Below are 27,846 nucleotides of genomic sequence, written 5' to 3' on the forward strand. Positions count from 1 at the left end.
TGCTATATTCATTCGTTTTATTTTTTAAATTCTACATATAAGTGATAACATACAGTATTTGTCTTTCTCTGACTTATTTCACTAAACATAATACCCTCCAGGGTCATCCATGTTGTTGTAAATGGCAAATTTTCATTCTTTTTAATGGCTGAATAGTATTCCATTCATCTGTTGATGAACACTTAGCTTGCTTCCATATCTTGGCAATTGTAAATAGTGATGCTATGAACATTGGGGTGCATGTATCCTTTTGAATTAGTGTTTTCATTTTCTTTTTTTTTAAAATTGGAGTATAGTTGCTTTACAATGTTGTGTTAGTTTCTGCTGTACAGCGAAGCGAATCAGCCACATGTATATATATATATCCCCTATTCCTTGGATTTCCTTCCCATTTAGGTCACCACAGAGCATTGAGTGTTTTCATCTTCTTTTTTAAAAAACATAATTAATTTGGTTGCGCTGGGTCTTAGTTGCGGCAGGCAGGCTCCTTAGTTTTGGCTCACGGGCTCCTTAGTTGTGGCACACGGGCTCCCCAGTTGTGGCATGCAAACTCTTAGTTGTGGCATGCATGTGGGATCTAGTTCCCTGACCAGGGATCAAACCCGGACCCCCTGCATTGGGAGCTCGGAGTCTTAGCCACTGTGCCACCAGGGAAGTCCCCATATGGTAGTTCTATTTTTAGCTTTTTGAGGAAACTCCATACTCTTTTCCACAGTGGCTGTACCAATTTACATTCCCATCAATAGCATACAAGTGTTCCCTTCTCTCCACATCCTCACTAACATTAGCTATTGACTTTTTAAAAAACATTTATTTATTTGTTTATTTACTTTTGGTTGCGTTGGGTCTTCGTTGCTGCGTGCGGGCTTTCTCTGGTTGTGGCGAGCGGGGGGCTACTCTTCATTGCAGTGCGCGGGCTTCTCATTGCGGTGGTTTCCCTTGTTGTGGAGCACGGGCTATAGAGCACAGGCTCAGTAGTTGTGGCGCATGGGCTTTGTTGCTCCACGGCATGTGGAATCTTCCCTGACCAGGGCACGAACCTGTGTCTCCTGCATTGGCAGGCGGATTCTTAGCCCCTGCGCCACCAGGGAAGCCCTGTTGACTTTTTTTTTAAATTATTTAATTAATTAATTATTTATTTTTGGCTGTGTTGGGTCTTCGTTTCTGTGCAAGGGCGTTCTCCAGTTGCGGCAAGCGGGGTCACTCTTCATCGTGGTGCGCGGGCCTCTCATTATCGTGGCCTCTCTTGTTGCGGAGCACAGGCTCCAAACGCGCAGGCTCAGTAGTTGTGGCTCACGGGCCTAGTTGCTCCGCGGGCCTAGTTGTTCCCCTACATTGGCAGGCAGATTCTCAACCACTGCGCCACCAGGGAAGACCTTGACTTTTTCTTTTTTTTTTTTTTTTTTGCGGTACGCGGGCCTCTCACCGTTGTGGCCTCTCCCGTTGCGGAGCACAGGCTCCGGACGCGGAGGCTCAGCGGCCATGGCTCACAGGCACAGCCGCTCTGCGGCATGTGGGATCTTCCCGGACCGGGGCACGAACCCGTGTCCCCTGCATCGGCAGGCGGACTCTCAACCGCTGCGCCACCAGGGAAGGCCCCCCCTTGACTTTTTGATAATAGTTATTTTGACAGGTATGAGGTGATAGCTCATGGTGGTTTTGATTTGCATTTCTCTTATGATTAGCAGTGTTGAACATCTTTTCATGTGCCTGTTGGCCATCTGTATGTCTTCTTTAGAAAAATGTCTATTCAGGTCTTCTGACCATTTTTTAATTGGGTTGTTTGTTTTTTTGATGTTGAGTTGTATGAGCTGTTTATGTTTTATATATTAACCCCTTATCGGTCATATCAATATTTTCTCCCATTCGTTAGTTTGTCTTTTTATTTTGTTGATGGTTTCATTTCCTCTGCAAAAGCTTATGAATTTTGGACTTCCCTGGTGGCGCAGTGGTTAAGAATCTGCCTGCCAATGCAGGGGACATGGGTTCGAGCCCTGGTCTGGGAAGATCCCACATGCTGCAGAGGAACTAAGCCCGTGTGCCACTACTACTGAGCCTGGGCTCTAGAGCCCGTGAACTACAACTACTGAGCCTATGTGCCACAACTACTGAAGCCCACACACCTAGAGTCCGTGCTCCACAACAAGAGAAGCCACCTCAAAGAGAAGCCCGTGCACCACAACAAAGAGTAGCCCCCACTCGCCACAACTAGAGAATGCCCTCACATAGCAATGAAGACCCAATGCAGCCAAAAATAAATAAATAAATATTTTTAATAAAAGCTTATGAGTTTTGGGACTTCCCTGGTGGTCCAGTGGCTAAGACTCTGTGTTCCCAATGCAGGGGGCCTGAGTTCGATCCCTGGTCGGGGAACTAGATCCCACATGCTGCAACTAAGTGTTCGCATGCTGCAGCTAAAGATCCCGCATGCTTCAACTAAAGATCCCGCATGCCACAATGAAGACTGAAGATCTGGCGTGCCGCAACTAAGACATGGCGCAGCTAAATAAATATTTAAAAAAAAAAAAGCTTGTGAGTTTTGGGAGTTCCCTGGCAGTCCAGTGGTTAGGACTCGTTGCTTTCACTGTCACCACTCGGCATGACCAAAAAAAAAAAAAAAAAAAGAGCTTATGAGAGTTTAGTTAGGTCCCACATGGTTACTTTTGCTTTTGTTTTGTTTCCTTTGCCTTAGGAGACAGATCTGAAAAAATATTGCTGCTATTTATGTCGGAGGGTGTTCTGCCTGTCTTCTCTTCTAGGATTTTTATAGTTTCAGGTCTTACATTTAGGTCTTAAATCCATTTTGAGTTTATTTTTATATATGGTATGAGGAAATTTTCTAATCTCATTCTTTTACATGTAGCTGTCAGTTTTCCCATCACCACTTGTTGAAGAGACTGTCTTTTTTCCATTGTATATTCTTGCCTCCTTAGTTGTAGATTAACTGACTAGATGTGTGAGTTTATTATGTGTCTGTTTTTGTGCCAGTACTATGCTGTTTTGATTACTGTAGCTTTGCAGAATAATCTGAAATGAGGGAGCATGATACTTCCAGCTTTAATCTTTTTTCTCAAGATTGCTTTGGCAGTTTCGGGTCTTTTGTGGTCCATATAAATTTTAGGATTATTTGTTCCAGTTCTGTGTGTCCCATAGATTTTGGATCATTGTGTTTTTGTTTCAGTAGTTTCTAGGTATTTTTAAATTTCTCCTTTGATTTCTTCAGTGATCCATTAGCATGTTGTTTAGCTTCCATGTGTTTGTGTTTCTTGTAGATTTTTTCTTGTAGTTGATTTCTAGTCTCCTTTGTTGCCTCATTTTGGCTAACTTGCTGTTTTTGTTTCTATGTATCTGATAGATTGGTTACATTTCCTGATCTTGGAAAAGTGGCCTTTTGTAGGAGACATTATGCATCCCAGCTGTACACTCCTCTCTGGTCACCAGAGCTATATGCTCTAGGGGTGCCCCTATGTGGGCTGTGTGAGTCCTTCTGTTGTGGTGGGCTTACTACTGTGGACCATCTAGTAGGCATGGCTGGCCCCTGGTCTGGTTGATTGCCAGGCCTTGCCTTGTGCAGAAGCTGATGGCTGCTGTTTGGCAGGGCTGGGTCATGAGGTAGCTTGTGTGGGATCCCAGGGGGTCCTGGGGCTAAAGCTGGCTCACTGGTGGGCAGATCCAGGTTCGGGGGGGTATGGTTGTGGGTTCGGGTTCCCGGATCTAGTGTTGGTCTGCTGGTGAGTGGGGCTGAATCTTGGGGTGGCTGGCTGAGGAGTCTAAGGTATCCCAAAGCTGGTGTTGGCCTGCTGGTGGGTGGGGCCGGGGCATGGGGGATCCCAGGACTTGTGCCCACTCACTGGAGGTGGAGCTGGGTCCTGGGGTCTCTGATTGTGGGACCCTGGGGGTCCCAAAGCTGGTGTCAGCTTGCTGGTGGATGAGGCTGGATCTCAGGGCAGCAGGCTGATGGGCCCAAGATGTCCCAGAGCAGGAGTTGACCTGCTGGTGGGCAGTGCTGGGGCTTAGGAAGTCCCGGGACTGGTGCCAGCCTGTTGGTGTGTTGGTTGGGTCCTGACAATGCAGGCTGCGGGGCTATGTTGGTCCCTGGGCCAGTGTCCACCTGTTGGTGGGTGGGGTTGGGGTCCAGATGATCCCGGGGCTGGTGCCCACTCACCAGTGGGTGAAACTGGGCCCTGGGGCTAGTGCTGGCCCACTGGCAGGCAGAGCTAGGACCTGGGTTCTCTGGCTGCTGGGCCCAGGTATCCCAGAACTGGTGTTGTATTGCTGGTGGACGACACTGAGGCCCAGCAGGACCTGGGGCTGGCATCGCCCTGCTGGTAGGTGGGCTGGGTCCTGCCCTGTCAGCCTCGGGGCTGTGGTGGTCCTGGGGGTGGTATCCGTTCACTGGTGGGGGGAGTTGAGGTTTAGTGGGTTCTGGTGTTGGAGCCTGCTGATTGGTATGTGAGGCTGGTTCTGAGGCTGGTATCGACTTGCTGGTGGATAGTGCTGGGGCCCAGAGTGTCCTGGGGCTGATGCCTGCCCAGTGATGGGTGGAGCTGGGTCCAGGGGTTTCGGGAAGCTGGGTCCAGGGCCCTGGGAATCTTAAGTCTAGTGCCTGTGCACTTGTGTGTGGGGCTGGCTCCTGGGCCCTTTGGTGGACAGGGCCATGTCTGAGGGTGGCTTTGAGCTCAAGGAGTTTAAGGCAGCCTGCCTGGGAGCCCACATCCCCTCATTCTCACCGCCACACCCCTCCCCCAACACGTAACGATCCTTTTGAGGTCTGTGCAGCGTTGCATTGCCCTGGCCCGCCTCCTAGTGGAGCAAAACTTCCCAGCCATTGCCATCCTCTGTGGGATGCTCCAGGAGGAGAGGTGAGTCAGAGATGAGGAAGATGTTTTGTGTCCTTGCGAGGAAAAGAGGCCATTAAAAGAAGGGACTTTCAACATTTTTCTGCTTTCCTTTCTCACAAAGGCTTTCTTAGTATCAACAGTTTAAAGATTTTCAACAGTGAATTCTTGTGGCCGAGGCATGGACATCGAGCGGGTGAACATTGACTTTAGAATTCAGACACCTGCCCCTGAATGTTCAACTTGTCAGCATTAGAGACCAATACCGGGCCCTGATATAGCACTGTCTCTTGAGTGACCAACTAGCTGCTAATTGACAAATTGACTTGCTTTCTGTCCCCTCCATCTTTGGAGGGCCAGAGGTTCATCTTCACTGGGACAGACACCTATTCCGTGTACGGATCTTCTTTTCCGGTCCTCAGAACTTTAGCCAGCACCGCTACGTGGTGGCCATTGAAATTCCTGATGCACAGACTGGGAATTGCTCTTAGCAGAGTATCTGACCAGGGGCCAACTTCACAGTGAAGGTGGTGCAGGCTGGGCCATGACCATGAGATCCACTGGTCATATCACAGTTTGCACCACCCAGGGGCTGCCAGCCACACAGAATGCTGGACAGGCCTTCTGAAGATGCAACTAAAGCTCCATCTTTGAGGAAACATCTAGAAGGGATGAGGATACATCTTTCTGGACACAGTGTATTATTAAATCAGAGACTTTTATATAGTGCCATGTTCTCAATAGGAAAATAAGGTGGGTCCAGGACCAAGGTTTGGAAACAGGTGTCACCCCATTTACCATTACTTTCAATCACCCACGGGGGGGATTTTACACTTCCTGCCTTCACATCTCCACAGGGTTGGGGGTCCTGGTTCTCCAAAGGGGCACTTTTATAAGGTGTACCACAAGGATACCATGGAACTATACCTCTACACATTACTGTTGCCTCCAGAGAAGTTTGGACTCCATGTGCCCAGAGACCAGCAGGTAAGAAGAGGAGTTCCCTCTTCTCGAGGAAGGAGTAATTTACCCTAATCTGCAGAAAGGGGTGGAGCTACTACCACACAATGAGGGCAGGAGGAATCCATTCAGAAGTGGTGGTAGACTGGGCGCTTCCTGGTTCTCTCACGTTCCCTGTAATTTGAACAGACAAATGCAGCAACCCAGCCTGAGAAAGGCTGCTCAAGCTGCCATGACAGAATACCATCGGCTGGGATACTTAAAAACAGAAATTAATTTGCTCACAGTTCTGGAGGCTGGAAGTCCAAGATCAAGATGCCAGCAGGGTTAGTGTCTGGTGGGGCCTTTCTTCCTGGCTTGCAGACAGTGACCTCACAGCCTTTCCTCTGTGAGCACAGAGGAATTGAAAAAGGGAGAGACGGAATTCCCTGGTGGTCCAGTGATTAGGACTCCATACTTTCACTGCCGAGGGCCCGGGTTTGATCCCTGGTCGGGGAACTAAGATCCCACAAGCCACTCGGCATGGCCAAACCACCACCCCCACCAAAAAAAAAAAAAGAAGAAAAGAAAAAACAAAAAGGCTATCTCTGGTGTCTCTTGCTCTTCTTTTTTTTCTTTAAATTAATTTATTTATTTTTGGCTGCGTTGGGTCTTTGTTGCTGCACGCGGGCTTTCTCTAGTTGCAGCATGCGGGGGCTACTCCTCATTGCAGTGTGCGGGCTTCTCATCGCAGTGGCCTCTCTTGCTGCAGAGCACGGGCTCTAGGCAAGTGGGCCTCAGTAATTGTAGCGTGTGGGCTCAGTAGTTGTGGCTCATGGGCTCCAGAGCGCAGGCTCAGCAGTTGTGGCGCACGGGCCCAGCTGCTCCGCGGCACGTGGGATCCTCCTGGACCAGGGCTCGAACCCATGTGCCCTGCACTGGCAGGCGGATTCTCAACCATCGCGCCACCAGGGAAGCCCTCTTGCTCTTCTTATAAAGACACCAGTTCTATCATATTAGGGCTCCATCCTTATGATCTTGTTTAGTCTTAATTACCTCCTTAAAGGCTCCATCTTCAAATAGAGTCTCATTGGTCTTTAGGTCTTCAACATAAGAATTTGGTTGGGAGGGATGTAATTAAGTCCAATAACAGAAGTGTTTGATTTCCAGAGGCCCAGACCCATCAGGTGTGAAGGTTTGGGTCACACTCCCAGGTAAGGCACAGGACCCACGCTCCTGTGCTCTGAAATCTATGACAGCGTTTGTGCAGAGGCCCTGCTTCCCGTGGGCTGTTCCCAGACAGTAACTGGTCACAGCAGGGACACTATGGGAGGCTCATTCCTGGGAGACATGGGACTCCTCTGATGACCAACTGTGACTTGAGGACTCCCTCTGGCCTTGCTTAACTTCGCTTAGATTGTTTTTGATGGTCTTGGAAAGTCCAGGAAAGCTCTCCTTCTGTTCATCACTTGCGATCAGAGTTGCATCTCGGTCTGCTGGCTCTCTCATCTTTTCTGGTTCCCTCTCCATATTCTCTGACAGATGTTTAATAAAATTCTGCTGAGTTTAATCCTATTTTGGCATTTGTTTCTTGGAGGACTGGGACTAACAAAATAATTTCCATCTGTATACCAACAACCTATTTACTTATTCCATCTTGTAAAATCCTTCTCTTTATCCAACTTCTACCAGCATCTGTTCCATTTCGCTTGTTTCGTATTATCTCTTTGAGGTGATAGATGTTTGGTTTTCTAAAAATTGAAGTGTAGTTAAGTTATAATGCTGTGTTAGTTTCAAGTGTACAGCAAAGTGATTCAGTAAATACATATATATTGATATATATTTTCAGATTCTTTTCTATTACAGGTTATTACAAGATATTGAATATAATTCCTTGTGCTATTAGATCATTGTTTACCTATTTTATATATAGTAGTGTGTATATGTTAATCCCAAACTCCTAATTTATATCTCCCCCCACCCACTTTTGCCTTTGATAACCGGAAGTTTGTTTTCTATGTCATGAGTCTATTTCTGTTTTGTAAATAAGCTCATTTGTATCATTTTCTTAAGATTCCACATATAAGTGATATCATATGATATTTGTCTTTCTCTGTCTGACTAACTATAGATGTTTGTTGTTTTAAGCTGCTAAGGTTTAGAAGTAGTTTGATACACAACAGTAGATAACTAACAAAGCTCTCTTAAGTCTCTATTACTCTATAGTTATTGCCTAAATCTGTTTTATCTCCTTTCACCTTGAAAATGTTATTTATCCTCACTTCCAATTCCTCTCTTCCTCTTTTTTTCCCTTTTTTTCCCTCTTCATTCCTTTACTTTTGTTTTCTTTTGTCTTTTCTCCTTCCCCCTTGCTTTCTTCCTTCTCTCCTCTCCTTCCTTTATTCTTATTATCGGATGTTTCAAACATATAAAATAATACTATGTGGTTATACTGAAAACTGAAAGGAAGCATTATCTGTATATGCTAAAATTATAATGCCAAGGTATATGGAATAAAAGTAAAATAAAGGAAGAAAAGAAAATGCCTGGGTGATTCTGCAAACAAGTAAGTGACTTTCAACTGCTATTTCCTTTCCTTAAGCTGAGTTTGTTTGTTTCTTTTAAAAAAATATTTATTTATTTATCTGGCTGCGTCGTGTCTTAGTTGTGGCATGCGGGCTCTTTGTTGTGGCACACAACCTTCTCACTAGTTGTGGCACGTGGGCTCCAGAGCGTGAGGGCTCAGTAGTTGCAGTGTGTGGGCTCTCTAGTTGTGGCGCAGGCTCAGTAGTTGTAGCACGCTCAGTTGCCCTGTGGCACGTGGGATCCTAGTTCTCAGCCAGGGATTGAACGGGCGTCCCCTGCATTGGAAGGTGGATGCTTAACCACTGGACCACCAGGGAAGTCCCAAGCTGAGTTTCATTTTCAGAGTAAACAGATCAGCTCCATGAACTCTTACACATTTCTGGTAAAAGCTTAAGTTGGTACTAGCACTTTTTAAAAAATTTATGTTTTTACTGAAGTATAGTTGATTTACAATGTTTTGTTGGGTACTAGCACTTTGGAACTCAAAATAGTATTATCTAGTATGGCTAAAGTGTATATACCATACTCCAGTATTTGATTTTTAAAATCCTGAAAGAATATTTAATTTTTTTTTTTTTTTTTTGCGGTACACGGGCCTCTCACTGCTGTGGCCCCTCCCATCGCGGAGCACAGGCTCCGGACGCGCAGGCTCAGCGGCCATGGCTCACGGGCACAGCCGCTCCGCAGCATGTGAGATCTTCCCGGACCGGGGCACGAACCCATGTCCCCGGCATCAGCAGGAGGACTCTCAACCACTGTGCCACCAGGGAAGCCCCCAAAATATAAATTTTATTTCATCATAACTTCAGTTCAAAATAATCAGTATGCCAGAATGGTATATTTTGGGGTGGTATTTTTCTGCTCCTCTTCAACTCACACAAACTCAGGGATATGGAATGAAGACAATTTTAAAACACAGCAACACAGGAGACACTGACACATGGTTTGGGAAAGTAAAATTTAGGAGCTTTGTGAGTATGATTGGCAGTGCTATTTAGGCACATTTCTGTATTGGTAAGGGCCAAAATCAGTTTTACAGATTAGATTCCTGATGTTTGCGGATCATAAAGATTGTGCTCCCCGCTATAGTTAACAAACACAAAGGAAACTATCCGATCCATATGGGAATCTCTTATCTGGTGTTTTCAGGCACAACTGCTCCAGGTTTAAAGCACAAAACCCCTGTTCCTCCACCTCCATTCCCAGAGAGACCTCACTCTCTGGCATCAAGGTCCCTGGCGGCTGAGTTTTCTTCTAGAAGAGTCCAAGGGGTGAGAGATAAGGGGTGAGAGGCAGATGGTCCTGTTCAGCCACGATGGTTTCGAAAGAACACTGGAGGAAAAACTGGCTGAGCCCAATCTGGGCATGGCTTCTTGGTTTCCTCAGACAGCCCCTGGGCCAGGACTCAGAGAGACAATGTGACGAAGAGCATTCGCTGCAGGAGGAGCGGGATCAGGGCAAGAACTCAGGACAAGAACTCAGGGCCAGAACTCGAGTGTGGCTCACTGGGTCTCTCTCAGGGCGGTGTCTGGGGCGGGGACGCTCAGTGTTGGGGATTCTTCAACTCCCCTGAGTTTCACTTTCTCACTCACAGCCTGTGTCGAACCCTCCTGCCTGGATACTCATGACGACGCCCCAGTCCTCACTCCCATTGCGTGTCCGGTTTCTAGAACCCAATCAGCGTCCCACCGGTTCCCGGTTATGAAGTCTCCACCGACTCGCCGCACGCAGTTTCGCCTCAGACGCCGAGGTGGTGGGTCATGGCACCGCGAACCCTCCTCCTGCTCCTCTCCGGGGCCCTGGCTCTGACCGAGACCTGGGCGGGTGAGTGCGGGGTCGGGAGGGAACGGCCTCTGCGGGGAGGAGCGAGGAGACCCCGGGGGTCGGGGGTCAGGACTCCCAGGGAAGGAGCTACGCCTCCGCCCCCCCACCCCCGGTCCAGACCCGCCCCCTCACCCCGGTCCCCGCCTGTCCCTCCCTTGCTTCCCGCCCCCTTTTCTCTCCCCACCCCCACCCCCGGTGCCGGCCCTTCTCCGACCTCCACACCTTTTCCGTTTCACGAGCCCCTCTCCGCCTCCCGCCTCCCGGACCCAGGGACCCGCACCGGGAGGAGGGTCGGACAGGATCTCGCCCCTCCCCGCCCCCAGGCTCCCACTCCCTGAGGTATTTCCACACCGCGGTGTCCCGGCCCGGCCGCGGGGAGCCCCGCTTCATCGCCGTCGGCTACGTGGACGACACGCAGTTCGTGTGGTTCGACAGCGACGCCCCGAATCCGAGGAAGGAGCCGCGGGCGCCGTGGATGGAGCAGGAGGGGCCGGAGTACTGGGAAGAGGAGACGCGGATCTCCAAGGACGCCGCACAGATTTACCGAGTGAACCTGAACAACCTGCGCCGCTACTACAACCAGACCGATGCCGGTGAGCGACGCGGGCCCGGGTCCAGGTCACGACCCTCATCCCCAGGGACGGGCCGGCGTCGCCCCGAGTCTCCGGGTCCGAGGGTCACCCCAACATTGCGGGACCCGCCCGGCCCCGCGACTCGGGAGGAAACGGCGGGACTTTACACGGTTTCATTTTCAGTTTGGGTTTAATCGCTGCGGCTGGTCGGGGCGGGGTCAGGGTCTCACACCCTCCAGCAGGTGTACGGCTGCGACGTGGGGCCGGACGGTCGCCTCCTCCGCGGGTACAGACAGTTAGCCTACGACGGCGCCGATTACATCGCCCTGAACGAGGACCTGAGCTCCTGGACCGCGGCCGACGCGGCGGCTCAGATCTCCAAGCGCAAGTTTGAGAAAGCCGGTGCTGCGGAGCGCCACAGAGCCTACCTGGATGGGGCATGCGTAGAGGCGCTCCTCAGATACCTGGAGACCGGGAAGGACACGCTGCAGCGCGCAGGTACGAGGGGCCACGGAGCCTCCCTGGTCTCCCCTCGGGCTGGAGCTGGCTTCCCACAAGGGGAGGAAATGGGGTCCCTGTGGGAACACTGCCCCAACTTCTTGTCGGGAGAGGGAGGAATCCGCCCAGGTTTTCGTATTCTGTACAAGACAGTGACTCGCCGGTGGCCTCACTTCTCTGAAAGACAGTGAAGGAATCCAGTCTCTTTGGGGAAGAAACAGGAAACCAGCCCTGAAATAACTGACCAGCGGCGCCCTTTGACCCTGACCCCCATCTTGTGAACCATGACTTTCTCTCTCAAGGCCTGTTCTCAGCCTGAGAACATCTTAGGAGGCCTGACTCTAGCTTTTCTGAGTCATTCAGCCTCCACCAAAGTCAGGACCATTGCTCTGTATTCTCCCCTTTACATGGAGCCTCCTACCTTGGCTTTCATCCTTATCATAGAACTTGACAAGGACTGGGAGATTTTCCCATACCCCGGAGTCCAGGCTGGTGTCTGGTGTTTTTGCTGCTTCTTTTCAAACCTGTTGTGCTGTTCATTCTCAGGATGGTCACATGATGCTGCTTCAGTGGCCCATGAAGGTAACACTAAGTGTGAGTTTTCTGATTCTTCCTCCTCAGACCCTCCAAAGACACACGTGACCCACCACCCCATCTCTGACCGTGAGGTCACCCTGAGGTGCTGGGCCCTGGGCTTCTACCCTAAGGAGATCTCACTGACCTGGCAGCGTGATGGGGAGGATCAGACCCAGGACATGGAGCTTGTGGAGACCAGGCCTTCAGGGGATGGAACCTTCCAGAAGTGGGTGGCCCTGGTGGTGCCTTCTGGAGAGGAGCAGAGATACACGTGCCATGTGCAGCACGAGGGGCTCCAGGAGCCCCTCACCCTGAGATGGGGTAAGGAGGGACATGTGGGGTGGAGCTTCCTCTCAGATAAAGCAGGAGCCTTTCTGGACACGTTCAGCAAGGTCGGGATTCAGGCCCGAGGTCAGGGCCCCTTCCCTTTCCTCCACAGAACCTCTTCAGTCCACCGTCCCCATCATGGCCCTCAATGTTGGCCTGGTTCTCTTGGTGGTCACTGGAGCCGTGGTGGCTGGAGCTGTGATCTGGAGGAAGAAGCACTCAGGTAGGGAAGGGAGGGAGGGATCTGAGGTTTCTTGTCTCACTGGGGGGTTCAAGCCCAGGTAGATGTTTGCCTGCCTCATTACTGGAAAGTACCCTACACACACATGTGGAATATGGAGCTGAGTGCTAACACTTACCCTTTCGTAAAGTACATATGAAAATGAAAGACAGATTTTTCACCTTCATAATTCCAGTTGAGGGCCTGTTTCTCAGCACTTGAAGGTCAGAGGGGGAAGGTCCCGCTAAGGGCAGACTCCCAGGAGGGCAGCTGGTCCACTCCCCCCATATCTCCTTTCTTCATGTTCCTGATCCTGTCCTGGAGTTTTGGTTACAGTTCCGGAAAATTCTCTGCAGTCCAGGACAAGGGTGTTCCTCTAGGATCTCAGCTCAGTCTTCTCCCTGGCCTCTCACGTGAGGTTTTCTTCTTACAGGTGAAAAAGGAGGGAGCTACGCTCAGGCTGTAAGTAAGTGTGGAGGGGCTGTGATTCCTGAGACCCTTGTGAGGGTGCAGACAAGAGGCCATGGTGGGGGGCTCACCCTCCTAAAGTTCCTTCTCTAGTCTCTCTCCTGTGGGTTCTGACCACCTCCTGGTTTTGTTCTCCCCCAGGCAGCGACAGTGCCTAGGGCTCTGATGTGTCTCTCATGGATCCTAAGGGTGAGACCCTGGAGGGCCTGACTGGGAGAGGTGTTGGGGCGGAGGAAATGCCCCGGGTGGTGGGGAGCTTTGAATGGGACATTTGAGCATGTGAGGGGCTGTTGGGAAGGTCAGCACTTACATGACTGACCTGAATTTGTTCATGATTATTTTCTTTCACAGTGTGAGGCAGCAGCCTCGTGGTGACTGAGTGATGCACGGTCCCACTATGTGGCTTCAGATCCTGTGACTCCTCTTTCTGCAGCTGCATCTGAATGTGTCTGTGTTCCTGGTAGCATAATGTGAGGAAGTGGGGAGACTGGCCCACCCCTGCCCACCACGACTCCTCCCCACCCTGACCTGTGTTCCTGTTCCAGCAGAGGCAGGGCTGGGCCACCTCCATCCCTGTCTTAACTTCGTGGTGCACTGAATAATAATGTCTTAACTTGCCTGTTGGGAATAAAATCTGTATATGAATTTTGTTTTTTCTAATTCCTGCCATGAGGGGTTGATGGGATAATAAGGAGAGGATTCCTGAAGTTTGAGAGAGGAAATAAATGGAAGCACTGAGACCCTTCCAGAATCCGTGTGCTTGCTGTGCTCTGTCTGCTGCAGGTGGGACAGGAGGAGGCTGTGAGGAGCTGAGCGTGGACGCGGCCTGTGCCCATTCCGTGCTCACTGCATCTTGGGCTTTGAGGTGGTCACTCCTGGTCACATCTTCTCAGCTCTTTTGTCCTTGTCTCTTCAGAACTTTGTCCCACCAGCAGCTGTGATCTCAGAAGAAGTCACCAGGTGAGCCTCGGCTCAGGCCTGTGTCCAGTCCTCAGCCCCTATCTTTTGGGTGTTATTTGTTGTTTCTTTGTTTCTTTAGAGGTTCTTGCCTGAGTTTGTGTTTTATTCTCCTCTGGGTGTCCCCCACCTCTGACAGCTGGAGGAGTTGTTTGGCCTGTTGGGGTCCCCACAAGGCCCAAGGCTGCCCCTGCACACAGGAGAGTCTGTGGTGTCCAGAGGTGGATTTTCAGATTCATCCAGCTCTTGCCCTTTGTCTAGGGTTTGATTGTTCTTTCCATATTTCCCCCAACCTTCTCAAAGGATCCAGATTCTGGAATTAGCAGAAAGGCGGGAAACCATAATGTCTCGTCTTAGGTAAGTTCCTGTCGGAATTCTGCTCTGCTCGCCTACCCACTCTCCCTGCCCTTAGCTCTAGTAATCCCAGTGCTGGCTCCAGTACAAACTCATGGATTTATAAAGCAGAGTCTAGGACTTCCCTGGTGGTCCGTTAGTTAAGATGCTGCTCTTCCACTGCAGGGGGCTTGGGTTTGATCCCTGGTCAGGGAAGTTCCACACCCTGTGTGGCCAAAAAAAAGAAGAAAAAAAAAAAAGTAAAGCAGAGTCTAATTTAGGTTTATATTTGGTTGGAAAATAGGACCCATAAGTCAAGGGTCATTGTTTTCTGAAAAGAAAAATATACTTGTGTGAGGCAGTGTGGAGGAGGGTTGGTTGGTGGGAAGGGGAGAACAGCACTTGTGAGACAAACACCGGCAGCACTGATGTCAATGTGAGTAGATGTTGTTCTGTAGCTGCCACAAAACAGCATTTGGCCTGAGGTCACATTAATAAAGATACTGTCTCTAGAATAGGGAGGTGCTTTACATTGAACATTCACTCAACTGATACAGTTGTGTGCCAGATATATGACACAGTATTTTGCATCTGGGAAACATTGAAGTAAAAACAGAAAAATTGCTGGCCTTGTGGAGCATGTATTCTAGTGGGAAGAGACAGACTATGTGCCATCAGCATAGTAAATAAGGAAAGTGTTCTGTTACAAGGGGATACGTACAGTGGAAAAGATGCAGTGGAGAAGGTGATCCAGAGTGTGAGTACGGGGACAGGGAAAATGGGTGTTTTACTAGGGTGGTCAGGGAGGGCCTCACTGGGAAGGTGACCTTGGAGGAAAGATTTGAAGGACATGAGGAATTATCCCTGAGGATGTCTGGAGGAGGTTCTTTCCAGGCAGAGGGAACCTCCAGGCAAATGCACCAGGGCAGGAGCATGTCTGTGTGTCCCAGTTAAAGTGAGGAGGCCAGTATGGCAGGAGCAGAGATTAATTGAGATGAGATCAGAGGTACAGCCAGACCATGTAAGGCCTGGAGGATGCTGGAAGGGTTTTGACGTTTGCTCTGAGGGAGATGGGAGTTAGAAGATAGTTTTGAGCAGAAGAGGGAGATGGTATGACTTCTTGATTTTTTTTTTAATATTTTTATTTTATTGGAGTATAGTTGATTTACAGTATTGTGTTAGTTTCAAGTGTACAGCAAAGTGATTCAGTTATACATATACATATATTCTTTCTTTTTTAGATTCTTTTCTCTTATAGGTTATCACAGAATATTGAACAGAGTTCCCTGTGCTATACAGTAGGTCCTTGTTGGTTATCTATCTCATACATAGTAGTGTGTGTGTGTTCATCCCAAGCTCCTGATTTATCCCTCTCCCCCACGTTTCCCTTTTGGTAACTGTAAGTTTGTTTTTTGTTTTTTTTTTTAAAGAAGATGTTGGGGGTAGGAGTTTATTAATTAATTAATTAATTTATGCTGTGTTGGGTCTTCGTTTCTGTGCGAGGGCTTTCTCTAGTTGTGGCAAGTGGGGGCCACTCTTCATCGCGGTGCGCGGGCCTATCACTATCGCAGCCTCTCTTGTTGCGGAGCACAGGCTCCACACATGCAGGCTTAGTAGTTGTGGCTCACGGGCCTAGTTGCTCCGCAGCATGTGGGATCCTCCCAGATCAGGGCTCAAACCTGTGTCCCCTGCATTAGCAGGCAGATTCTCAACCACTGCACCACCAGGGAAGCCCTGTAAGTTTGTTTTGATATCTGTAAGTCTGTTTCTCTTTTGTAAATAAGTTCATTTGTATCTTTTTTTAAAATTAGATTCCACATATTAGTGATATCATATGATATTTGTCTTTCTCTGTCTCACTTACTTCACTTAGTATGATAATCTCTAGGGCCATCCATGCTGCTGAAAATGACATTACTTTACTCTTTTTTATGGCTGAGTATATTCCATTGGACTTCACCTTTAAAAGCATCACTTTGGGGCTTCCCTGGTGGCGCAGTGGTTGGGAGTCCACCTGCCGATGCGGCGGACACGGGTTCGTGTCCCGGTCTGGGGGGATCCCACATGCCGCGGAGCAACTAAACCCGTGCGCCACAACTACTGAGCCCGCGCCCCTAGAGCCCATGCTCCACAACAAGAGAAGCCACCACGAGAAGCCCGCGCACCTCAAGGAAGAGTAGCCCCCGCTCTCAGCAACTAGAGAAAGCTCGCGTGCAGCAACAAAGACCCAACGCAGCCAAAAATAAGTAAATAAATAAATAGTATCAGTTGAGGATTTATAAGAAGAAAACCAAGTAAAATACTGAATTGAAATAGTTATTTTAAAAAGAGAAAATAGGCAAAATTAAGAACAAAACATAGTTGTCTGAGATATGTCACTGCAGACAAAGGAGAGATTTAAACAATCTTAAAACTGAAGAAATTTATGTCAATGGAAAAGACTTAGTACAAGTCAATAAGTTAAAGCAGTTATAAAAATTGTTTCCCTTCAACCTTATCCAGAATGTTTTAGAGATTAAGTCCTACCAAACCTTCAAGGAAACCTAATGATCTATATAAAATATTCAAGAGGAAAAAGAAATATAGGTTGTATGTAAAGTATGCCCCAACCAAGTTGGTTTTAAAACTATTATCCTCTTTGGAACCTGCACTTTGGTTAGGTAAACAAAACAAACAAAACACCTTGTTCTTGTTGCTAAGAGCTACACGCTGCACATCTGGAGGTGAGGAGTCCTAAGGTTTGCAACTTGCTCTCAGGTAGTGCAGCAATAACGATGATAGCCATCTTTTATGTATTCAGAGGGAGATCAAACAGTTATGGTAAAATTTTAATAAATGACAGAACTAAATATAAGTTAGAAATAATAAAAATATATTTTAAAATTTATTTCCCCTGTAGATTTTCCCACCCTTTTTCATCTTCTCTCTTCCTTTCTTCAACCCTTTCTCCCTTCCTGCCCTCCTTTTCCCGGTCTCTTCTTTGCATCTTGTCCCCTGCACATTCGAGCCCCACGGTGAACACAGGTGACTCTGTCCACCTCAGGCCAGATGCGGGCGGACAGGGGAGTGGGTGCTCGCCTGAGCAGTTTGTAAGCTGTGCCTGGACCCGCTGTTACTGTGTCCTTTAGTGAAGTCACTCCAGTCTTTGAAGGAAGTCACACCGGCTCTAAATTATGTTCCCCACAGAAGAAGGAACATTCTCGGTGGGTATTTCCTAGATCCTTAGCGGGCCGTCTGCTTCCTGGTTTTTGGTTCTTAGAATCTAACAGCGGGGGGGCCCGGGGCGGGGCGGGGCGGGGCTGGAAGAAGCATTTCCCTATTCACACGCCTCAGAATCAACCAAGACCTTGTTTAAAATAAGTCGGATTCCAGATCCCCCTCCGGATCTACCAACTCGGAATTTCCGAGGACCACATAGGTCTTCATTTTCTCAAGCGGCAGTTTGAGAACCAGAAACCTAAATGCAGCTCTCTCCCCTCCCAGCCTGCACATAAGTTCCTTTATTCTGCTTTTAAATCCGTGGACGACTTTTATTTCCTTCAGCCCAGGGTTTGGGGGACGGGTGATTTCCAGTCCTCACTGTAAACTCTGGCCCAGCAGAGAAAACTTTAGGGCCCTCCTGCGAGCCCCGCCTTGGGTTCTGCGAGCATCCGCGCTGGGTGGTTTAGGTTCCTTTTCCGGACCCAGCAGTGGCGCCAGAGGTCTGCAGAGAGAAAGATGCCGCTGTGCGGGTGAGTCCAGGGGTACAAAGGTGAGAGTGGAGGGAGAAAACGTCTTTCATGGGGCAGAGCAGAGGGGGCTGGAAGCAGGGTGGGTGGAGGGAACACACTTTGTACAAAAGACAACCTGGGAAGCTTGGGCGGGGGGCCGGTGTGTTGGGGGGCGAGGCAGCCAAATCTAGATCCAGGGAGCAACCCTGACCCTGAGCCCTATACCATCAGGGCCTCTTCCACCCCCAGAATGAGTAGGATTGGCTTTATCTCTAGTTACAATCATCTCCAAATGCTGTGCAACAAACCTAGCATATTAGCGTTAAAGTATTAAAAGTCTTTTGGGAGGGTGGGGGTGAGCTGAATGAGACGGTTTGCTGGATTTGCACACCTAAGAAGTCCTGTAAGGAGTTGACATCATGGAGGAAAGGGCTTGGGCCCAGCTGTCAGGAGAGCTGGGTTCTACCTGGCTCTCTGCATCTCACTATTCTTGCTATCTTTAGAAGTGAAAAGATTCTCTCTGAGAATGAGCAGGACCCAATCCCTGAATGGCTAAATAAATTATGATGCTCAAAGTAATTAATAAAAATGGATGTGAAATCTAAGAAATGGTTAAAACTTTGTGATGCATGAGATTTCCAGCCACAGAAAAAGTGTAGGGTAGGGGTCTTAGTGGAATGGCTAGTAGTGACAGGCGGAGTTCAATGTGAGAAAGCATTTGCAGGGGAGACAAAGATGAAATGAACACAGTTCCTGCTACTGGAGTGGCTCATTGTCTAACGGGAGGAGTGTAAGATGGTAAGATAGGGTTCAAGGGAGGGCACACCTGGTACCGTCAGGGAGGTTCAAACCATGGCCTAGACCAGTGGTTCTAAAATTTGCCAATACATTGGAATCACCAAGGGAGCTTTAAAAGATATGAAGGTCTAAGTCCAACCCAAGGGATACTAATTCAATTGGTTTTGGCCACTGCCTGAACATACAGACAGTGAAAACTCTCCAGCTGGTTTTAATAAGCAGCTGAGTTTGAGGACCATGGTGTAGGTATTCCAGAGACTAAGAGATGAGTGCTGGGGATAAGTCACAGCTTTCAGTAGAAGGAGGCCTTCAGGACGGCATTATTGTTATTACAGTATTATTGAAGTATAATTCATATATCACATAATTCACCCTTTTAAAGTTACAGTTAAGTGGTGTTTAGTATAATCCAGAGGTTGTGCCACCAATCCCACTATGTAAAAGAGATCTTTTAGGATGTGCAGTTCTGATGGGCTGGAAGGCAGAGGAGAGTAATCCATAAGAGGGGAATGTGTAAGCAGTGGCATCCTGATAGGACAGGGTAAGGAAATGGGGGGAGCCCACTTTTACTGCAACCCAGGGGAGATGTCACCAGAGAAGTGGAAGATGATGCCAGACAGCTGGTTGTGGCAACTGCAGGCTTTGATGGTGGAGTAGAGACCTTATGTGTTAATTCTGCAGATGGGGCAGCTGTGGATGGCTGGGGCCTTATGGTTATAACTGGCGACAGGCAGGTGTTTAGGAAGCCTTTGCAGTTCTCTAGGCTGAGGTAGATGAAAGCCTGGACTAAGGTAGCTGCAGTGGGACTGAAAAGGGGTTGGAGGAGCTGACTGTGAGCCCATGAGAGGCAGGGGAAAGGGGATCAGAAGGGACCAAGCTGGTGATGCTTAAAGAGAACTTGGGGGAGAGAGGCTGGTGTGCAGGGAGAGGGCTAGAGTTTGCCTGTACATCCGTTGGGTTTGAAGGGCAGATGGGCCCAGAGGCGCAGTTGTCCTGAGGCAGGTTGGAAAGGGAGTTGGGAGAGGTTGGTGTTGGGGTCGATCATGGGGAGCCACCTCATTGGGCCTGAATCAAGAGGCTGCCTTGGGAGAGTGTGGACACCTATAGGCAGAGGCCACAGGAAAAGACACATGGCTCCGTCTTGGAGTCAGTGGGAGGAGAAGATTATAATGGTGGAAACATCTAGAAGAGTTTGAACTCTGGGGAAGAGTCCTTCATCTGGGCAAGTGGCTTCTGAGAGGCAGAGCTGCTGAAATCTGCAAATCTGGTCTCAGCGGACTGTTGCCAGTACCTCTGCTGTGCAAGGTGGAGGGAGGGGGTTATGGTAGAGAAGTTGTGCCTGAAGGAAGAAGCCCTGAAAGGCCGGAAACGTGGGGTGTCTCTGAAGCAGCCTTGTGAGACCTTCCCTGTCGCGGGCGGGGAGTCTTTTTGCAGAGGAGGGAGGCGGTGATCTGGGCGCTTCTGGTGGGGGGGGCGCCCTAACTCTCTGCTGCTCAGAGCCTGTCCCTTCGGCATTTGTCTGCACTTACCCTCCGTCTCACCTTCCTGGGGATCCTAAGGCTTTTCTGGCCTCCAGGCTTTTCTAGGCAGCGGAAGCGGCCGGATGGCGGTCCCCGCTCGGAGGGAGGACGGGGACGGGGACGGGGCGGGGGCGGGGCCAAGTTTTTAAAGCTCCGTGCGGGCCGTCTCCGCTGCCAGTGCGCCGCCGCTGCCCAGCTCAGTGCCGCCCGCTCGCCTGCTGTCCCGGGGCCTCTGGGAGGTTGACAAGGTCTGGGCCATGGCGCTACTCCTTGTCCTGCCGTTTCTAGCCAGTGCTGCCCTTTCTGTGCTCCCGGCTACCGCCGCTGGTGAGTGGCGTTCATTGAGGTCCTCAGCCGGGAGCCTGGGGCGGTTTCAGGGTCCGGGTGGGATTCGGTGAGCGTCGCGGGGACCGTCTCACTTGCGGTGCAGCGGGGTGGGGAGTGGGGGCGGGGGAGTGGGGGGAGTCGGGGGCGGGGTGAGGCCGGGGAGGGGCCGGGAGCGGCTCGTGGCCTGTGGCCACCAAATAACGTTCCGGCTTTTCAGTCTCTTTCCGACTCCCACCCTCTGCTGCCCCTGCTGCACCCGCCCTCCCTGCTTTCCTCTTCCTCACACATCCGCGTCCTCTGACTGCCCTGGGTGGGAAGGCTGCCCCCAAGCCCGGGTTGCTCCCGTCAGAGGCGATCAAGGGCTCTTGGAGGTCCGACGCTCAGGCGGCCACTTCCCACCGGTGTGCGGGACGCCCTCTTAGGCCCCTGAGCGCTGTCCTCTCCTCCTGTTCTCAGTTCTGCCCTCTTCCCGTTTCTGGCCTCGGGAATCAGGGGGCTTCCAGGCAGGCAGCGCTCAAGGGCCTCAGGCCTTGGAGTTGAGGGTCTCTTTCTAGTGACTGGAGCTCTAGGAAGGGCCCAAGGGCCCTGAACCACATTTCCTACTGCTGTGGGCACCGTGGCCGATCCTGGCTTTCACTGAGGGAAGCGACAAAAAATGTTTTCCCATATTCAGATACAGGTAAGTTATCCTGTCTTATACATGAACTAAGTTGAATTTTGCACTAAGTAACTTGCCTCTTTGTGGCCTGTCAGACATACATTGTACATCTGCTTTAATTATTAAAGGAAACGGCACATTGACCAGAAGTAAAGAATCTCCATGTTAAAAATAAAGATTCAATGCCCCTCTTCTTGGGACTCCAACGCTAGTTCACCTTTGATGATAAGACTCCTTTCCCAGGTGCCAAGGCCACACTGTATGTGCTGCACGTGTATGTGCTGCAGCCCTGACTTGTTTAATGTTCTTTGTTCTGACAAGATATAAAAGCCTGTGCTGTGCTGAAAACCCTGCTGGTTCAGGGCTAGTCCTTAGTTTGGCTCAAATAAAACTCTTTTCTATTCTTATTATAGATTGTTTATTGATTAATTTCATTGACAGAGTGAATCTGATGGCTTTGGGGCCTAGATTCTTCCTGTGGTTTCTATGGTCTCTACTCCCTCCCTCCTCCCTTACTTCCCCCCTCCCCCACTCATGTTCACTCTAATTTTCTGCTGTGCCCACGTACCCACCCCTGATTCTCTCCTTGCCTCCTCCCCTGCCATCTCTTGCGCCCCCTCAGGATTTGTCCTGCCCCTTCCTGCTGTCCCCTCCTCTCTACAGTTCTCTGATCCCTTCCTAGGGCGTCCTCACCCTCATCCCCTTTCCCACCACAGGTCCCTCTCTTCCCCTCATGGGTCTTGACCTGCAAGGACCAGACACCCGCATGGCTCCTACCACCCCCCAGCTTTCACTAACCTTACATTTCTGGGGATGACTTTTGCCCAGGGGGACTTCCCTCCCTCATCACTACCCTATTTTCATCACCAGGGGGAGCTCTGCTGCTAATGATAACTGGGCCTTGAGCACAGTGCACAGCCCCTGTGGGAGGACCTGTCCCCTGGTCTTGGCACCCATCCTCCTACCTCCGCCCCAGTGCAGGCACCTGCTCTTGGCCCTCGTTCAGTGTGGGCCTTTCCCCCAGCACTGCCCCTTCCCCACTCCTGCATCCTAAACCTCACCCTCTTGAGACCTCCACTCTCTAGGCCTCAGGTGCTGGACTCCACTTGCCCTGGTCCCTCTGCACCTACCCTCATGGCACGTTGCCCAGCTTCCACTCCTTGCCTGAGTGCCTGGGGCCATCGCCACGTTCTCATCAATCACAAGCCTCCTCCCAGGAATCACTACCCCATCCTCACCCTCAACCAGAGCACCCCTCCTCTCCTGTCTTCACCCTAACCCAAGGTCCCCCCAGAGTGACCCCTGAGGCATGCTCATCCCCTGCCCCCCAATCCACCCTCACCACTGTCTCCTCTGCAGCCCCTTGCCCTTCCTCCCTCCCCAATAGGAATACTACCCTTGGTCCAACTGCCCACCTCCTTGGCCTTCATCACCCTCTCTTGGGTTCACTGACCCCAGTGGGCTCTCACTACCTCAACCATGTATCCAAAATCCTTGTTGATGCCACTTGGTCAGTTGGCCTTTCCCTACAGGGGGTCTTCCCCCAGGCCCGCCCTCCTGTGCTGCCTGCCTGACCCACACCCTCTGTGGAGGTGTGACCTGCCCCCAACCACTCCCACCATGCAGGTCCCTCCCAACGTGCACCTTGGCTTTTCAGTTCTATTTTCTCTTGCCAACCCTCCTAATTCTCCATGACCCTTGGGCACATGGCACTGACTCAGGCCCCCAACACCCACCTCTCCCAGGGGACACTGGCAGGTCCAGCCACCTCCCCACCTGGGGCCTCACCATGCCTCTTGCACTCTGGGCCCAGACCCACTGCTTCACCTCCACCAGGGGTACTGGCCCACCTTCCACTCTCTTAGGGCCACAGCCCAGCCCCTCAGGCCCCTCTGCCTCGTGCCTCACCCTCCCTTGAGCCCACCTTGTCCATGATGAGCCTGCCCCACGGGCAGCAGCCCTCGCTCTCCATCTCACCTGACCCGCCTCTGACCAGGGATGCCTCTGATCCTGGGCCTGACACTGCCCCTCCCTCCCCTCTGACTCCACCTCCCCTCACCCTGGTCTTCCTGCCTCTCCCTTGCCCCCTGCAGGCCAGCCTCTCCCCTTGGCCTCCTGCCTGGACCCTTAGGGAGCCGGTGCCTCCCTGTCCTGGCACTTGTCCTGCTTGTTTGCCCATCTCCACCCCTCCCTCCACTCCTCAATTCCCCTCTCCTTCCCTTCTCTTTTTCTTCTTTCCCCTGTGTTGGAAAAATTCTCATTGTGGTCCCTTGTACATGTGCATGTTCTGCATCCTCAGTCCTGGAGCAGGTCAGGACAGCAGAACTTGTCTGGTAAATATTTGATGTGCACTTGTTTCCGGAAAGCTCTTTCATCTGCGGTTCCCCCTTCCCCAGGATCACACAGTCTTCATTACAACCTCACGGTGCTGTCCCGGGATGGATCTGTGCAGTCCAGCTTTTTCGCTGGGGGACACTTGGATGGCCAGGCCTTCCTGCACTATGACCGTGAGACAGGCAGGTAGAACCCCGGGGGCTGTGGGCAGAAGAGCTGGGAGCTGAGACGTGGGACACAGAGTCCAAGGACTTGACAGAGACGTGGAAGGACCTCAGAGAGCTTCTAGCAGAAATCCTGGCCCTGCAGGAGGAGAAAGGAGGTGAGAGTGGGGAGGGTCCGAGAGTGCTGGGAGGCCTTTCACTGGATTTGGGGGCAGGGGCCAGAGGATAGGGGTCTGTGAGTTCAGCAGGGGGGTGGCCATGACTCAGCAGCCCTGGGAAGACATGAGGGGAGCAGGGAGGGGGCCCTCTGGCTGGAGTTTCTCACTTGGGTGTGAGGACAGAGGGACACGGGGACTGGAGGAGTCACTGCTGGTGGGGTGGGTTGCAGGTGTGAATTCCCTCCAGGAGATCTGGGCTGTGAAATCCGAGAAGACAACCACGCCTGGGGCTTCAGGTTTCGCTACTATGATGGGGAGCTCCTCCTCTCCTGTCACCCAGAGACCCACGGATGTACAGCGCCCCAGTCCTTGGCTCGGAACTTGGCCATGGAAATGGAGAAGTCCTGGGACACAGATGGCTTTCAAAGCAAGTATTACCAGGCCCACATGCAGGGAGAGCTTTGTGGAAGACTGCGGGGCTATTTGGAATCCTGGACAGGCTTCAGGGAGAGAACAGGTACTGCTCCTGGGCCAGGGCCCTTCCTCTCCCCCAGACCCCTAGAGCCTCCCCGCCGTGACTCTGCACACAGAGACCCTCCCTGTCCTCTGGGTACATATATGCTCTGCTGGCGTGGTGTCCTGCAATTTAATGCCATCCTGAAAGCCTCCTTCTGAAAGCTGTGCCTTATCCCCAACACACATCTCTTGGTCTTTGGAATACCTACGCCATGGTCCTTAAACCTGATTGCTTATAGAACCACCTGGGGAGTTTTTACTATCCATATGTCTAGGCCATGGCCAAAACCAACTGAATCAGTATCCCTTGGGTTGAACCTAGGGCTTCATATCTTTTGAAGCCCCCTCAGCGATTCCAAATGTGTAGGCAAGCTTTAGAGTCACTGGTCTAGCCCTGCTTGAAACCTCCCGGATGGAACCAAGTGTGCCCTGCCTTGAGCCCCATCTGACCATTTTATACTCCCCACATTAGAAAATGAGCCACTTTAGGATCAGGAACTGTGTTCATTTCATCTTTGTCTCCCTGCAAATGCTTTTTTTAAAGTTGTACTCTGCCTCTCATTAGTAACCATTCCACTAAGATCCTTTTCCAATACTTTTCCTGTGGATGGAAATGTCATGCCTCGGGAAGTTTTAACAATTTCTTAGATTTCACATCATTTTTATTAATTAATTACTTTGACCATCATAATTTATTTAGCAGGTCAGGGATTGGGTCCTGTCCCATCTCAGAGAGCTTCTTTTCATTGCGAAAGGTCACAAGGGTAGTGAAAGTATAGAGGCAGATGGAACCCAGCTCTCCTGACAAGCCCTTTCCTCCAAGACCATCGTCCTTCGAAGACTTGATAGGTGTGGCAGCTCCAGCAAACGGTCTCATTCGAGTCGCAACCCCTCTCCCCCCAAAAAGACTTTTAATACTAATACTAATATGTTAGGTTTGTCTCACAGCATTTAGAGATGACTGCAATGAGAGATAAAGCCAACTACTCCTCGTGAGAGGTACGACTCCAGATTTGGGGTGCTCTCCCGGATTTGGGCGTGGCTGTCCCTCCCCCATCAAGCGTCGCAGCTAGTCTCTTGTACAAAGTATTTTCCCTGCACGCCACGCTGCCTCCAGCCTCCCCTGCTCTGCCCTATAAACTACCTGTTCTCCCTCCACTCTCCCTTTTGTACCCCTGGACTCACCGGCACACTGGCATCTTTCTCTGCGCAGACCTCTCGCACTGCTGCTGGGTCCCGAAAGGAAACCGAAAGCAGCCTGCGCGGATGCTTGCCTAACCCGAGGCGCGGCCCCGCTGCACCCTCAGAAGATCAACCAACCCCTAACTCTGGTTTAAAGGAAATAGAAGTTGTTCGTGGATATAAAAGCAGAATAAAGGCTCTTATGGGCAGGTTGGGACAGGAGTGAGCTGCATTCAGGCTTCTGGTCCTCACACTGCTCGGCAATTACATCTGCAGGCTGCGAAAATGCAGACCTGCTTGGGTCCGCGGAAATTCCGAGTCGGTAGGTCTGACGAGAGATGTGGAATTCGATTTATTTTAAACCGCCCCTGGATTGATCCTGAGTTCGGAGCTGCTTCTTCCAGCCCACCCCGCTGCGGGGCCCACCGTTAGATTCTAGGATCTAAGTACACTTCTACAGCCTCGCGTCGCCCCCAGGAAGGAAAGCGCCCGCTGCGGAACTGGCCTTTAAATCCGGTCCTTCCTGCCCGAATGAAAAGCAGAGATCCAGAAAACAAAAACAAAAAACCACCGAGGTTCTGCCGCGTTCAGGGAGGAAACTACTTTAGACCCAGTGTGACTTCCTTCAAAGACTGGGGTGACTGCCTGAAATGATACGATAACAGTGGAGCTGGGCAACGCTTCATCGTTTACAAAACGCCCGGGTGAGCATCGACTTGGGCGTCGGTACCAGACCGGTGGAGGTGAGTCAGGTGTGTTCGTGTGTTTGAATATGCAGGGGATAAGCCCTAAAGGAGAGTGGAAAAAGCAGGGAGGAAGGGAAGGGGGAAAGGGTTGAAGAAAGGAAAAGAGAAGAAAAAGGGAGAAAAAAGCTACGGGGAAATAAACTTTTAACGATGTACTTTTATGATTTCTAACGTTTATTTTTATTCTTTATCTAGTTCTGTCATTTATTCAAGGTTTGCTATAGCTGTTTGATCTCTCTCTGAATGCATAAATAGACGGCTATTACCGTTATTGCCGAACCACTGGAGAGTAAGTTGCGCACAGCAGGACTCCTCACCTCCAGATGTGCAGCGTGTAGCTCTTAGCAACAAGAACAAGGTGTTTTGTTTGTTTTGCTTACCTAACCAAAGTACAGGTTCCAAAGAGGATAATATTTTAAAAATCAACTTTGAAGGGACATACTTTATATACAATTTAATGCATCTATTTGAAATGCACAGCTGGTTTGAGCTTTGGCAATTTACGCGCCCATGTCACCATTACCACAGTAAAGATGTAGAACATTTCCACTGTCCCCAAAGAAAAGCCTTGCGACATAATTCCATGCAGCCAATATAAGGAGTAAGATAGATTTTACTGTATTGCTATGAAAAGATGTGCCCAACACACTTTTAAGCTTCTCTAAAAGCTAGAGAACGTACTGAATTATAATGCCACTAACACCACTTACAAAATATATATCTTATTTATTTTAAAATTTATTTTTATTTACTTGGTTGCACCAGATCTTAGTTGCAGCATGCGAACTCTTAGTTGTGACATGTTGAATCTGGTTCCCTGACCAGGGATGGAACTCGGGCCTCCTGCATTGGGAGTTCGGAGTCTTACCCACTGGACCACCAGGGAAGTCCCCAAAATATATATTTTAAATAGATGAAACCCTGGAAGATTGCTCACCGAAGTTCTGACAGTGGTATCTCCAGGGAGTGAGATAATTCGTGGCTTAAAATTTATCTGAAATGTTGGAATCTTCTTTTAGTGTAAATTTGGATTTATATTGTGTAGGGGGTCAGGGAGTGAATATTTCCACTTAAAAATATCATGACACTAAGCCCCAAAGTCAATAAGTTGCAGATTTTTAAACACCAAAATGTTAACTAAAATCCAATACCAGAAACTGTATTTTGGGATAATCCTTCACACTTTCATAGCCCTGAATCTTTCAAAGTGCTTTGCAAAGGGATGTTTTTAGTGGAGTACACGGAATATAAACAAACATTTATGAGAGGCTCGGACTCTAATAAAAAGAAGCGCAAATCAGTGGGGACACAAGGGATCCCGTCACATTTATCCTCAACCCACGTTCCAAACCCGCGGTGCCATAGCGTCCTCCAGCCGAGAAAAGGTCGGGGCAAACCTTATTCCTCGAGCCTCGATTTGTCCTTGAGAAAAGATAAAGGCTTTCAGAGCGAGTCTGAGGAACAAGACACTGACTTTCTGATGTAAAGTTTCAAAAATGCTGGGCAATGGCAGTGTCTCCGTCAGAGCATCCAACCCATGTGGGCGATGCTCGCTCTGGCTCTCGGGTTTGCAGTGGCTCAAGGAGAGGACGCAG

General features: G+C 50.1%; 1 protein-coding gene, 1 long non-coding RNA gene and 1 pseudogene across 3 annotated transcripts; all 3 read left to right on the top strand.

The window, feature by feature from the left end:
- Nucleotides 1-10,033: 10,033 nt before the first annotated feature.
- Nucleotides 10,034-13,493, top strand: LOC132527508 (BOLA class I histocompatibility antigen, alpha chain BL3-7-like). 2 transcript variants are annotated; one of them, XM_060163349.1, is made up of 8 exons: nt 10,034-10,187; nt 10,511-10,780; nt 10,982-11,257; nt 11,879-12,154; nt 12,273-12,383; nt 12,814-12,846; nt 12,990-13,037; nt 13,200-13,493. In XM_060163349.1, the coding sequence occupies exons 1-7, from the start codon at nt 10,124-10,126 to the stop codon at nt 13,004-13,006; spliced, it is 1,047 nt and encodes a 348-aa protein (XP_060019332.1). In that variant the 5' UTR covers nt 10,034-10,123; the 3' UTR covers nt 13,007-13,037; nt 13,200-13,493. The 2 variants fall into 2 exon arrangements, with proteins under 2 accessions (XP_060019332.1, XP_060019333.1); XM_060163350.1 differs by lacking the exons at nt 12,990-13,037; nt 13,200-13,493 and having other exon boundaries at nt 12,717-12,849.
- Nucleotides 13,494-20,652: 7,159 nt separating this feature from the next.
- LOC132527515 (uncharacterized) lies at nt 20,653-21,558 on the top strand. Its single transcript, XR_009543018.1, has 2 exons — nt 20,653-21,172; nt 21,280-21,558. It is a non-coding gene; the product is annotated as an uncharacterized LOC132527515 (long non-coding RNA).
- Nucleotides 21,559-23,299: 1,741 nt separating this feature from the next.
- On the top strand, nt 23,300-26,412 carry LOC132527512 (MHC class I polypeptide-related sequence B-like; annotated as a pseudogene).
- The last annotated feature ends 1,434 nt before the right edge of the window (nt 26,413-27,846 follow it).

The sequence above is a fragment of the Lagenorhynchus albirostris genome, chromosome 10, assembly GCF_949774975.1.
Source record: "Lagenorhynchus albirostris chromosome 10, mLagAlb1.1, whole genome shotgun sequence".
In the NCBI taxonomy this organism is placed as follows: Eukaryota; Metazoa; Chordata; class Mammalia; order Artiodactyla; family Delphinidae; genus Lagenorhynchus; species Lagenorhynchus albirostris.